The 13,745-nt window shown below is 45.1% G+C and overlaps 1 protein-coding gene across 1 annotated transcript in view; it reads right to left on the bottom strand.

Moving 5' to 3' along the window:
- Nucleotides 1-9,113, bottom strand: part of PDZD8 (PDZ domain containing 8) — a 90,258-nt gene extending 81,145 nt beyond the window's left edge. Inside the window, exon 1 of the mRNA XM_007936851.2 lies at nucleotides 8,248-9,113. Coding sequence (XP_007935042.1) covers nucleotides 8,248-9,113 — 866 coding nt within the window. The remainder of the gene's footprint in view (nucleotides 1-8,247) is intronic.
- Between the last annotated feature and the right edge of the window lie 4,632 nt (nucleotides 9,114-13,745).

The following is a 13,745-nucleotide window of genomic DNA, read 5'->3' as shown; positions in this document are numbered from 1 at the left end:
AGGTGCACTTCCAACCTAAGCAAAGGTACGTTTTAAAAGTTGTCTACATATAAAAAGAAAAATAAGCATGAAAAGAGCAAGTGAACCCAACTTTACAAGTGATTTTTGTTAGTTTTCAGTGAATTTACTTTGACAGTTCTTGAGAAAACATAAACTACCAAGAACTTCTGTACCCCAGAAAAATCAGTAAAAAGAGAAAAAAAAAAACCAAAACAACTATAATTAACATTAAGAATGTTCCTCTTCCTCATCTCAGAAGCCCAAGCAAGAAATAACTCAATTTAAAAGCCACATATAAAGTATGAGGCTTCGCAGTCCAACTCTAATTTAGTTCTCTGAAATTAGTGGTATAGCTAAAGAAGATATAGATAAAAATAAAGACATTAAAAGGGTCTGCCTAACTAAATATAGCCTTAACCCTGCCTTTAGTGGAGACAATGGTTTTTCTTGTTCTCCAGTCACTAGCAATAGTTGAAAATTTCCCACTAATACATATTAGAATGTTTTTCAAAAGTAAAAGAACAAAACACCGTTATGACAAAAGTAGTTCAGCAGACATTCCATGGACCTGAAAAGTGATGTTTCCCTCAAATATCTGTTTCATATTCATTCATTAAACTCAAATATACAGCCAATAAACAGCAGCTCCAGTGGCACAGTGCTTAAGGCATCTGACTGCTAACTAGAAGGCTGGCGGTTCAAACCTACCAGCCACTCCTTTATTTAAGGATCAGAGAAGTAAATGTTTGTAGACTGAACTATTAATGACCCACCTCATGCCAAAACAACCAACTCAAGTGAAAAGCAGCCACTATTTACTTACCATCAGTATGTCGCAGAGAACTGGAAAATGTATAAAGGAATTTTTTTTTTTAATTTCCAATAAATTATTTTTAAAAGTTTGACATTATATTGATAATGTTCTTTGCAAAACAGAAGTTGCTTAATGAAAATCCCTTCAAAGATGCAATCTTCACAGAGTAAAACTGACCCCCCTCCCATGCAGCTATGAATTCTTCGCACTTTCTCTATGCAGCATCTGCAATGCTCCCTGGTTGGGATGGGTCTCAAATTCATATGACTCCAGGCAAGTACCGTCAATAACGGTAATAAGGAGGTGGAGACCATAAACTATACGCAGGAGTTTGTACCCCAAGTCTGAACCTGGCACCTCTCAATCCTGTAGTTGCTATGAAGAATACAGGCCTGGTGCTGTAAGATTTTCCAATTTTCTCCTAAGCCAGAAATATAAATCTTGTGAAATCTTCCATTATTTCATGTCGGCAATTAAAAAAGCAAAAACACACAGTGAAGGCCAAATAACAGGTACCTCTAAAGTAAGCAACCAGTGTCAGCTAAAAACCAAGTGTCCTCAAGTTGATTCCAACTCCTGGCAACGCCATGTGTGCAAAGCAGAACTGCTCCAGGGGGTTTTCAAGGCTGTGACCTTTCAGAAGCACATCGAAGGCCTTTTCGTCCAAGACACCCCTGAGTGGGTTTGAGATGCCAACCTTTCAGTAAGGAGTATAGTGCTTCACTGTTTGTACCACCCAGGACACAGTAATAATTCTCTGAGAACAGAAGCATCAGTAAGAATCTCAAATATATCATTCTCAGCTCAGATTTCATGTTGATGAATGATTCTTTATGTAATCAAAAACATTAGTAGTAATCTTTGTCTCCTGAAGCTTAGTTTTTAGGTTAATTTTTAAAAGAGTATCAGTACATTAAAATTTTTAAGTATACATTTTAAGAAAATAAATAAAACACAGAACATTGAGGTGGCTAGATTAAGGAATTCCTAACTTCAATAAATACGTGCTCTACGGATTTAGGAGTCCCTGGGTGGTGCAAACATAATCCACAGTCAACTGAGGGCTGGAAATTATACTCCATCTAGAGGCACGTGGAAGAAAGACCTGGTCATCTACTTCCAAAAAATCAGCCACTGAAACGTCCATGGAACACAGCTTTTCCCTAGCATTCGTGGGGTCTCCATGAGTCAGAGCCAACTGGATAGCAACTTTTTTCTTAACATATAATTCAGAATACAAAAATTAAATATAATTTTTTAACATTATAATTCACTATCTCAAAACATTATAATGCTCTACAAACTGTACTGGTTGGATAAAATGAAGTGTCAATCAGCTGAGAAAACAGGAACTTGAGCTAAGTAGATAATTAAGTCATAAATAGTTATTTTATTTCAGTAAATACCTAGTGCTGTGGTGGGTAAGATGAAGGTGTTAAAATGGTTATAACGTAGTCTCGAAGAAGTTAGTCTTTTTGGAGAAAATAAAGAGGTCTTTTGCAGCAATTTGTCCAGTGCAATACATTGCCTGTTGTCTTGACTGCTGCTTCCACTGGTGTTGATTGTAGAACCAAGTAATATGAAATCTTTGACAACTCCATTTATCATGCTGCTGCTTATTGGTCCAGTTGTGAGGATTTTCATTTTCTTTATGTTGAGGTGTAATCCATACTGTAAACTGTAATCTTTAATCTTCATCGATAAGTGCTTTATCTCTTCACTTTCAGCAAGCAAGGTCATGTCGTCTGCAAATCACAGGTTATCAATGAGTTTTCCTCCAATCCTGATGCTGTGTTTTTCTTCATATAGCTCAGATTCTTTGCTGGATTGTTTGCTCAGCATAGAGACTGAATAAGTATGGTGAAAGGATACAGCCCTGACACACTCCCTTCCTGATTTTAAACCACGCAGTGTCCCCGTGCTCTGTTTGCAGCCTCCTGGTCTATGCACAGGATCTTCATGAGCACCATTAAATGTTCTGGAATTCCCATTCTTCTCAATGCTATCCACAATTTGTTATGATCCACACAGTTGAATGCTTTTGCGTAGTCAATAAAACACAAGTAAACATCTTTCTGGTATTGTTTGCTTTCAGCCAAAACCCATCTGACATCAGTAACCATATCCCTTGTTCTACATCCTTGTTCTATGTCCTAAGTAGATTAGATAGCTAAAAAGGATAAACTAGCAAGACCTTCTATTTAGAAACAAATCCACTGGATTAAAAAAGAAATGCTATGTAGGGCAGCACTTGAAGATTTGACCTTATGATTTAAGTTTAAAAAGGATCTCTACTAAAATTTCCAACTTAAGAAAAAAATAAATTTTATAGTCATACTGTTCTCAGAAATCCTGGTTAATTTGGAAAGATATTCCATATACACATTATAATGAAGGCTTACTTTAAAAAAAAAAATCCATTGCAAAACAAAACAAAAACAAAAACATGGTATAGTTTTATTTTAAAAATAAAATAAAAAGCAGCCTGGTTTTATCAGGTCTGGGTTTCACCACTTGGCTGACTTGAAGTTACTTAACTATCCTGAGCTCCATTCCCTGATTCATAAAAAAAAAAGTCAGCATTAGCTACTTTAATTCTTATTATGAGATTGCCATACATGCCACATGTAGTTTAATTGAGATTTCTATCTGAAATTTCAATCAGCTCTACATATCACCAGTTTCAAATGCTCTGGTGGTATGGTGGTTAAGATACCCAGCTGTTAACCAAAAGGTCGACGCTTCGAACCTACCAGTCACTCTATAGGAAAAAGATAAGCCAGTCTGCTTCTGTAAAGATTTACAGGGAACACTGTTAAATAGGTAAAGATAAGTATTGATTTGTGTGAAGACAAGAGCAATGTACCAATGTGAGTGATCTGCATGGTGGCATTAAGGAAGAGGAAAACATAGAGAGGTACATGGGAGGTGAGACAACAAAGATGAACCTTTTTTCACATACAAGAATTTCCAGGTGTATAGCAGAGCTGACAAGGGTAAGGTTGTAGTCACTTCTTGGTCACAGCCAGCTACCCAGAGGGAGTGAGTAGTTGAACCTGTGGGCTCGGGACCATAGTCGCAGGGGACATCAAGCTCAACTGGCGTAACATACTACACAAAACATTGTTCCATCTCCTACTTTGGTGAGTAGCAACTGGGATCTTAAAAACTTGCAAGCAGCCATCTAGATGCAACAATGGGTCTCTCCTCATCCAGAGCAAAGAAGAATGAAGAAAACCAAAGATTCAAGGAAACAATTAGTCCTAGCAACTGGTACACCATACAATCCACAGCCTATATGACTATGAGACCAGAAGAACTAGATAGTACCCGGCTACCACTGTCAACCACTCAGCAGGGGATCTACGTAGGAGATCCTGGGTAGAGATGGAGAACAATGTGGAACAAAACTCAAAATCATTTGGAAAAAAAAGGGGAGGGGGACCAGATTTGCTGGTCTGATAGAGCCTGGTGGAACCACTGAGTCTAAGGCCCCTAGCTGCCTTTCAAGTCTTGAATTGAACCCACTCCTGGGGCTTCCAGCCAAACAAAAGACAGGCATGTGAGCTGAACATTTACTTTAGGTAGATACACTCCTTGGAGAGATCAATCATGGGAGAATGGAAGGGCTGTGTATGCACAGGGAGACAGCTCAGAGGGGCAGGGGTGCATGGAGGGATGGACACAGGGAAGAGGTAACTATCCGGAGGAAGTGGGAGGGGAGCTGTTGCATTGGGGTAAGTTGTGGTCAATGTCATGAGACAACGTGTGTGTGAACTGCTGTATGGAAAGTGAATTTGCTCTGCAAACTTTCACCCACACATAATTAAAAAAAAAAAAAAAAAGAAGTATGACAGTGAAGCGGATGGAGAATTCCAGGGAGGAGAGCAGGATTGAAGTAAGGTTGATTTTTGTTTAAGATGGAGGATTATTCAGCAGGAAGGAAATTTTTGTCTTCATATTCAAGTACATAAGAAAAATAAATAACTAACACTTCATTTTCCTATAACTGAATTTACTTTCTAACCTAAGTTCCCCATTGCACTCACTGTTAGGAAGCTTTCATTCTACTCAGTTCAGGGTAAATTCCATAAATTCAGGTGTCTCCCAGGCAATTCAGGATTTTCTCTCCCCACTTTTCCTTGGGGTGGCATTAAGTTTGGAGGAAATGACTAGGTAGCATCAAGGATGTAAATGGATATTATGGATTGACTTATGCCCCAGAAAAATTTATGTTGAAGTTCTAATGCCTGGTAACCTGTAAAAACGAACTTGTTTGGAAAAAGGGTCTTTGGAGATGTTAAGGTATCATGAGCTCATACTGGAGTAGTATCCTTATAAAAGAGAAGAAGAGACAGACAGACAGAGGGAAAACAACCATGTAATAACAGAGTTACGCTGCAGCTACAAGCCATGGAAGGCTGGGGCTACCAGAAGCTGAGAAATACAATATATTCCTCTACAGCCTTCTGAAAGAACAGGCCCCCACTGACGCCTAGCCTCTAGAATTGTGAGACAATAAAATCTGTTCTCATAAAACAAACAAACAAACAAACAAAAAAAGATTTACAGCCTTGGAAACCCTATGGAGCAGTTCACTCTGTCCTAAAAGGGTTGTTGGGTTGCAATCCACTTGATGGAAGTGGGTTTGTTTATTTTAGTTTGGCAGAAGAGCTACAGACAAGAAAACTCAGCACTTCCTCAGATAGTCTTCTTCATCCTCTTACTTCTATCATTTTCTTTGACTAGGCTTCCTAGTAACTTGAACCCCATCAATTATACTCTAGTTTAACTTAGAAATCATAGCTAATTCAATCTCACTAGACTCTAAGCTCCATGAGGGTTGAGGCAGTCTATTTTCACTTAACATTGAAGCCTCAGCATCCACAACAATGATAGGCACTCAGCAGGTACACATTAAATACTGGAAGGTTGAATGATGCAGTATTCACTGGTTGACCACTGAGATGAAATGTACATTTCTAGAACTAATGTTTTAATGCTTAAAGTTTAGAAGTTAAAGTAGAGCTAAACTCATGCTTTCTTTTTTTTAATCTCTTGAGATATAATAAACAAAAAGCAAGTTTGCTAGACTTTAAATAGCAATGGTCTTCAATGATATAGATGATAAAACTGTCAAATAAACTTCTCAAGGGCTCCATAGCTCTTATTTATAATTTCTTTCAGATTTAACTGAAATATGAAAATTAATTTTATTAAAAATATAAATCTCAAAATGATATGCAACCTTATCGTCACTAGCTGTTTTGTAATTAACATCAAGAGCAATAACACAGTCAAATTTTCCTACCCAAAAGCTACCCAGAAAACATCAGGATCAACACTGTGGTACTGTTGTTGTTGTTATGTGCCGTCAAGTCCGACCCAACTTATAGTGACCCCACCACCTTAAGGTTTCTGAGGCAGTATCACTGCGGAAGTAGATTGCCCAACCTTCCTTCCGAGGAGTGGCTGATAGGTTTGAACTGCCTGCCTTCTGGTTAGCAGTCAAGTGCCTTAGGCACTAAGCTACCATAGCTCCCAACATTGTGACAGAATATCAAAATCTGTAACAACATTTTTCTCATGACTTTCTTTCCAACCCACTGGCATAAACAAACATCTCACTGCTTAAACACTATAGGTCATTTATAATTTAGTCCCTTATTTATTCCAGAGCTTACAGAGTAGGTTTAATAAATTCTGTTCTACTACAAAGAACAGGCAATCAAACACAGTTAACAGCCAGTTCACCAACTTCTGTAAATATATGAAAATACTTCCATTACAAACTAAATTTCTCCTGTCACCCAACATTTTTAAGCTGTCACTCTGTGCTTTTAGCCTTAGCATAACGTAATTAGTAAGGTAAGCACGCCACATAAACAAATCATCCATTCCAAACTGAAACATAAAGTATCTCTAGTTTATCTGATGCTTGAGGCTGTGCTAGAAAAGGAGGGACCCAGAACTAAGCAACTTCCATCAAATGGCATTCCAAACCCAACCCAACCCACTGCCATGGGGTCAATTCTGGCTCACAGTGACACTACAGGACAGAGGTAAACTGCCCCACAGGGTTTCCAAAGCTGTACATCTTTATGGAAGCATATTGCCTCACCTTTCTCCTACCAGCAGCTGGTGGGTTCAAACTGCCAACCTTTTTAGTTAGCTGTCAAATGCCTTGACCACTGTACCACCAGAGCGCCTTCAAAGGGCATTAGGTAGGCAAATCCAAGACTGACATAATTTTATATTAAAACAAAATCCAAAAGGGTCACACATTTTAATGAAGACAAAAGTAGAAGAGGACAGAAAGTGAAAATTAAGCTGTTTTAGAAGAAACAGGCGCGTGTGACCACTCATGACCACCTGCCAATGCAGCAAGCCTTCCCAGACCAGTGTGGACGAAGCCTCTCACCCCCACAAAACTACTTTTCCCCTTTGAAAATCTTTTTAAAAGAAGACTTGGGCATACTCAAAACAGTACAATGATCAAAACACTCCATAAAGTGAAGCCGTCAGATGTGAGTGGTATAAAGAGTTAAAATCACCAGTTATCTTTAAAATGTAGCCGCAGGATGATTTCAGGTGAGAAGAAACCCTTTAGGAACAGAAGCTGGGTCTGTTCTACAGAACCTATCCAAAATGGGCAGCTGGCATTAAGACAAACTGTCTAAAGAAGTACGGTATGTCCAGGCGCCCAACTCCTTTTCCAGTTTGCTGTTTAAAAGGACTCCCTTACACTAGCTACTACTACTGCCCTGACAGTTGCCCAAGAAGCAGGGCAACAGTGGCCTGCAACTGCAAAATCTAACACACCTGGGCACTAAGCACACTCTTCACGCCTGTACTGTGTGTCCAAGAAACCGTTTCTCAATGTGGCCACGAAGACGCTGCAAAGCCAATGACAGGCTGCTCTAATGCAACAACCCCATTCAGAAACAGTTTCAACAGTCCCACAGCCGACTCCTGTGGCTTAGGGTGGACTTCTCTCCCATTTGCAGTATAAGGAGCTGGTCAGTGCCAGGAGCACACGAGCAGCTTTCTAGTTGATATTAATGCCATTTGTAAGTAAATGACGTGTCTGCTACTTGTTTTCAAGCGCTCCACCCCTAGCGGAAAGGGTGATCCCGGTTCAAACCTACCCAGAGGTGGCTCCGAAGTAAGGCCTGGCGACCAGCTTCTGAACGACCACAGCCCCGAAACTCCTGTGGAGCACAGTTCTACCGTGCACACTGCATACGTGGGGTCGGCAGCCACTCCAGGGCGACTAACGAGACTTGGCGTGATCTGGAGCCCCGTCCGGCTTTGGGGCGATCCTGAAAATCAGAGCCTCTGCGCTCCCAGCTTGACGCAGGCAGCAGCCGCCGCCGCCAGGGCCACCCCGTCCCCCGAGCCCCTGCAGCCGAACCCCTCGGCCGCCCTCTCACCTGATCTTGTAACTCGGGAGGGTGTGCTTACGCTTGATGATTTTCTTCAGCTGGTTGACGATGATGGAGGTCAGCTGAGGCATGGGCCGCCCTTCGAACTGCGAGCGCACCTCGAAGTCGATGAGCGGGTCGTCCACGAAGGAGAAGAACCAGTGGGTGAAGGGCACGCGAGTGAGGACGAAGCGCAGCCGCCCCACCACGCGGGACAGCTTGACGAACAGGTAGGCGGACTTGCCGAAGACCAGGTCCACGTCGATGGCCAGGTGGAAGCCCCCGTGGTACTCCACCTCCGCCTCGAACGCCAGCTCCTCGGGCGAGGCGGCGGGCAGCGACTCGCCGTCGGCGCCGTCCGGCTCCCCGGTGGCCGAGGGCACGACGGGCCGCAGCAGCCGGATGGTCTTGATGAAGGGCACGGTGTCCCCGAGGAACACGTCCCGCAGGCTCAGCCCCTCCAGCAGGCGCCCGGCCGTCTTGGTCTGCAGCAACTCTTCGAACTCCACCTTGATCTTCTTGGTGACCCAGCGGCGGGCCAGCGCCGTGTCCCGCAGCTCCCGGAACAGGAACAGGATGGTGGCGTTGAGGAAGTAGCAGGTCTCCCGCGTCGGCGGGGCGGGGGTCTCGGGGGTTGGGGCTGCGCCGCCCTCTGGGGGCCCGCCGGAAGGCTCCTCAGCCCCGCCGCCGCCATAGAGGTACTCTCTCAGGGGCAGGCCCGGCACCGGCTTGATGTAGCGGAAGCCATCGCCCGCGCTGGCGGCCTCGTCCGGAGGCGGCTCCGGGTATTTGCGGTAAAGCAGCAGGAACTGGGTGAGCAGCGTGAGGAAGGAGCCCAGCACGGCCGACGCCAGGATCATAAGCAGCAGCCCCATCCCGCCACCGCCTCCGCCCGGGCGGCCGGGGCCCCTGCTCCCGCGCCGACAGCGCCGCTTTCTTCACGCCGCCTCCCTAGCTGCCTCCATCTTGAGGACATCGGGCGGTGGGGTCGGGGCGAGTGGCTCCCTGGGCCTCGTCCGGCTGCCCCGGCCAGCGAGGTGCAGCGCCTCAGCCTGCGGCGGCCCGCGCCTCTTCAGACGCTCCCCGAGGCGGATGGTATGGTGGCGGGGGCCGCGGCGGCGGCGGGGGCGGGGGCGGGAGGGGGCGGGATCTGCACCTCCCTCCGGCCTGCGCTCATTGGAAGAGTTGAGCGTGACGTCAGGTGCGGGCTCGCTCCCGGCGGCGTCACCTGGCAGCCGGCGCCCGGGCGCACGCACGCGGGTCCTTCCTCACCTCTGGGGCGCCCTTCCAGCCCCGCCCCCCAACGCCAACATTCTATTCTCCCGCTGCGCGCGACTATCCACGTGGCTGTCACTTTTAGAGCAGCCATGAGGGTCAAGGAGGATAACTGGGGGCACTGGTTAGAAGATCAGACCTAGCGCAGTCGACTAGGAGCATTAATGATCCTGTTAATTCCGTTATTTCCTGGTGCGCCCATCTCCCTTCATTGGCCATAGTCTGTTACCTCTGCTGCAGTGTGGTTCTGCCCATCGCGCCCGTGAGAGATGGGCTGGCGGCGTCTTTCCCTGCAGGGCAGCGCCGCAGAGGATCTGGAGACGTCCGAAGCCGAGGACAAGAGAGGACCGCCTCGGAAACAGCCATCGCTGACCATCAATCCGACCTGCTGACGCTCCGCGTTCTGGAGGGTGGGCGGTGGGGAAAAGGAGGAGCAGAGAAAAAAGGCGTAAAATGCGGACTTAGTTTAGCACTAGGTGGGTATTCAAGATTTTAAAAAGGAAGTAAGTCAAAGAGCCAGGGCCAGGAATGACGGGTGAGACCAATTTCCCAGATGATTGGAAGATGAACAGTGGCACATTGTTAAACTGTAATGGTGTGCTAAGTCTCTGTGTGTATTACACATTTAGCCGGTCTCAGAGGCGGTTATTGTTAGCCCCCACCCACTTGACAGGAGGAGCTCTGGTGGCGCAGTGGTTAAGCACTTGGCTACTAACCGAAAAGCCATTGGTACCAACCCACCAGCTGCTGTTCTGGAAAAATACCTGGGTTCTGCTTCCACAGCCTTGGGAATCCTGTGGGCAGTTCTACTCTGTCGTGTTGGGTCTTACGAGGCAGAATACATTCCATGACAACAGGTTTTTTTGTTTGTTTTTACTCATTTTATGGTAAAATGTGAACACTGGCACAGAGAGGCTAAGGAAGTTGCCTGGCATTACACAGTGGAGTCTGGCTTGTCTAACAATCAATGCCTAAGCTCCAGGTGACTACTCTGGACCACTGGAGTTTGTTAGGGTTAAAGTAGGCTTATTGGTCCGCAGTGCACAGGAGAAAGGAGTGGGGAGGGGGAAGGTTAGAATAACTACTTGACTGAAGTCATGCAGGCAATGAAGTCAGGTTGCCAGGCAACACTGTCACACACACCCCTCACACCCTCTGGCTACTTGGTTGTTACATCATAAATACTTAAGTCCTTTCAACCTAATGGACAGTTCTACCCCTAGTCCTACAGGGGTCAGATGTTACATACTTAGAAGTCTGGCTGATTCTTTCTGGCCCTGAGGGCCCAGAAGAGGGCTCCTCTCTAGTTCTGGAAGATCTCCAAGCCAGTGATTCTCTTGACTCTTGGTGATTCCAGAACAAAAAGTGAGTTCTGCCGCAGCTGGGGCTGGTGCAGCATTTTGGAACCAGACCCATCTTTTTGGGACCTCATACCCAGCTGTGAGACCAGAATGTCTCCATTGCCTACAAACATAAGGCAGGCGCCTGAGGAACCAGGCCCAAACCCCACATGCCAAGTGCTGTGGAAATCCAAAGCCCTGTCAGGTTTTCTGGGAATTCCAGGCAATTTCTGTCCTAGTCACCTCTGGCCCCAGGCCTCTGCTTCTGGGTTGCTGTCTCGGTTTTATGCTGTGTGGACTCAAATAGGGCAAGTATACTCTTCCTCTATTTCCTCCAAAAAATGTATTCATAACGTCACGCATCATTGCATGTAGCTGTTACAGACACTGGGCAGAGAACAAAGGAGGAAGTGCTCACATCACTGAGCTACAAAAGCATCACACTGTGTCGGACCCATCCTGGGTCTCAAAGCATTTTCCAGCCACCTTCCACCTCTACAAGGGAAGTGGTGGTCTTCATGGGAATGAGTCCTCAGCCTCCCACACCATCTCAAAGGCTCCTCCCCCTCCCTCCTCCCCTCCTCTTCTCTCCTCCTCACTCTTCAGATTAGCTCTAGGAATCCCAAACCTTTTCAATCCATTATAGACCCATTCAGCTCCCCAGGAAAACATGTGCTCTGAGCAGCCCATTCTAAGACTAAGAAGGTGCTTAGCTAACAATATGCGAATGTAAGCAAAAATTCTTCTTTCCCCGTGTTACAATGGCTAACCTTAAATCCTTAAAATAATAATAATATTTGTAAAGAAGTTACCGTGGGGCTGGCTCAATGTTAAGCCCTTTTTTGTGCCTTATATCATTTAAAAATAAAAATATCCTGAGTTCTTCATAAGGTCAAATGTATTCGATGTTCAAATTAGAAGGTAATATTCTTGATAACTTTAGGTATTAATTTGCCTTTTATTTTATGGAATGATGCCATGTTCATAGAAGTGTATTGTTTTCAATGGCCTTCCTGGGGGAGAGTATAGATTTGACAACTCCATGTATACATTTTAAAATATTATGCTGTCCATAGAAACTTGAAAGACCCTGGCTCTGAAAATCTAGGATTCTGAGGAGGTTTCTGAGGGAAGCAGTTGCACTTTGCCTGCCTGCTGACTTTTTAATGTGCTTTAAATGACATCATTGAAATTAACCTGCCCCAACAGACTTCACAGGAAGTATCCATTTCAAGGGTGAAGGTTATTGGATACTGGAAGTGGGTTGCCAGTAAGACTACATTCTCACCAACTAGAGAGAGGCTTGGACCACTTGTGCTGCTAACCTCTAAATCCTTCCTGGTGACCACCAAACAGGACAAGAACGCCCAAGCATGTGAATGTGCATAATGTGACTAGAATGGAAACCAATGTGATAAAAAAATGATATAAAATAATGCAAATACGGCAAAACATGGTGAAGAGCAGAGAGAAGTTTAGAGTGTTTGCTAACAAGTAACATATCAAACCATTGTGTGAATTGTCAAACTTCAAATTCAGCAACTGTTTGGAGCATCTCGGAGCTCTGGTAGCATAGTGCCTAAGGCACTCGTCTGCTAACCAGAAGGCTGGTGGTTCAAACCAACCAGCCACTCCTTGGAAGGAAGGTTGGGCAATCCTACTTCTGTAGTGATACTGCCTTGGAAACCCAAGAGGGTTCACTATGAGTCGGGGCCGGCTCGATGGCAAACAACAACAACAACAACAGTATGTGACAGGCTCAGGCGATACTGAATGAGCAGCAGAATCCTGCCCTTGGAGGTGCCTAGGCCAGGTAAAGTCAGACACACACCTATATACTATGATGATATATATCAGATATATATCAGAGACTCACATGATGTATGAAGTGGACAGAGCCTTCTGGTTCAGGAGCAGGGATATTTGGTTGCAAGGAACAGAAACTACCTTGGACTAGTTTAAGTGAAATTGGATTCACATTAAGGATACTGGGGCATCTCTAGAAACAGCTCAGCTACAAGATGGCCAGCTGGGGCTCTCACAGAGACTGGGGAGTGAGAGGCTAGTTTCTCTGTCCCTCCCCCCACCCCCACTCCAGTGCCATGTCTCTGCATCTTGTCTCTCTCTACTGCTCAGTGCCATTCTCCTTCACAAGGCTCTTGGTTCTTGTTCCTCCCACAGCCTCGGCATGTAGCAATTTAGGCAGCTCTGGAGGGCTCCAGCTCCATACACAAATTCTACGGCTTCCAGTTCTTTTGGCTTCTGGTCCCAATGTAGACTGCTCAAGTGCTGGGAGATAAATCCTAATGGGCACACTGATAATCCAGTGGCTTATGCCCAAGGGAGTGGGTCACAGGGAAGAAGAAGAAGACTTGCCCCACCTGTGTTGCTGGTAGGTGGGGTAACTTCTCCAAGGAGGAGGAGAAGATTGGGCAATTCTACACAATAGGGACTAGAGATTAATTCTGGCTGGGAAAGATAGAGGGAGCTCTGGTGGTGTAATGCCTAAGGCATTTGACTGCTGACCAGAAGGCTGGCGGTTCAAACCCACGAGCCACTCCTCGGATGATTGGGCAATCTACTTCCGTAGAGATGCTGCCTCAGAAACCCAAGGAGGGGTCACTATGAGTGGAATCAACTCAGTGGCAGTGAGTTTGGTTTGGTTTTGGTTGGGGAAGATAAGAGACTCTTTGAGGCAAATGGAATTTGTATTGGCCTCTGGTGATTAGAAGGGTGTTCCAATAACAAGAAATCAAATGATGTATTGCACTGGGCAAATCTGCTGCAAAAGACTTCTTGAAAGTATTGAAAAGCAAAGATGTCACTTTACACACTAAGGTGCAGCTGACTCAAACCATGGTATTTTCAGTAGCCTCATATCCATGTGAAACC

Source organism: Orycteropus afer, unplaced genomic scaffold, assembly GCF_000298275.1.
Source record: "Orycteropus afer afer isolate SDZICR_OR568_19922 unplaced genomic scaffold, OryAfe1.0 scaffold00038, whole genome shotgun sequence".
Classification (NCBI taxonomy): domain Eukaryota; kingdom Metazoa; phylum Chordata; class Mammalia; order Tubulidentata; family Orycteropodidae; genus Orycteropus; species Orycteropus afer.
Note: the sequence above shows the minus strand (reverse complement) of the source record. Positions and strands in the feature narration are given on the sequence as shown.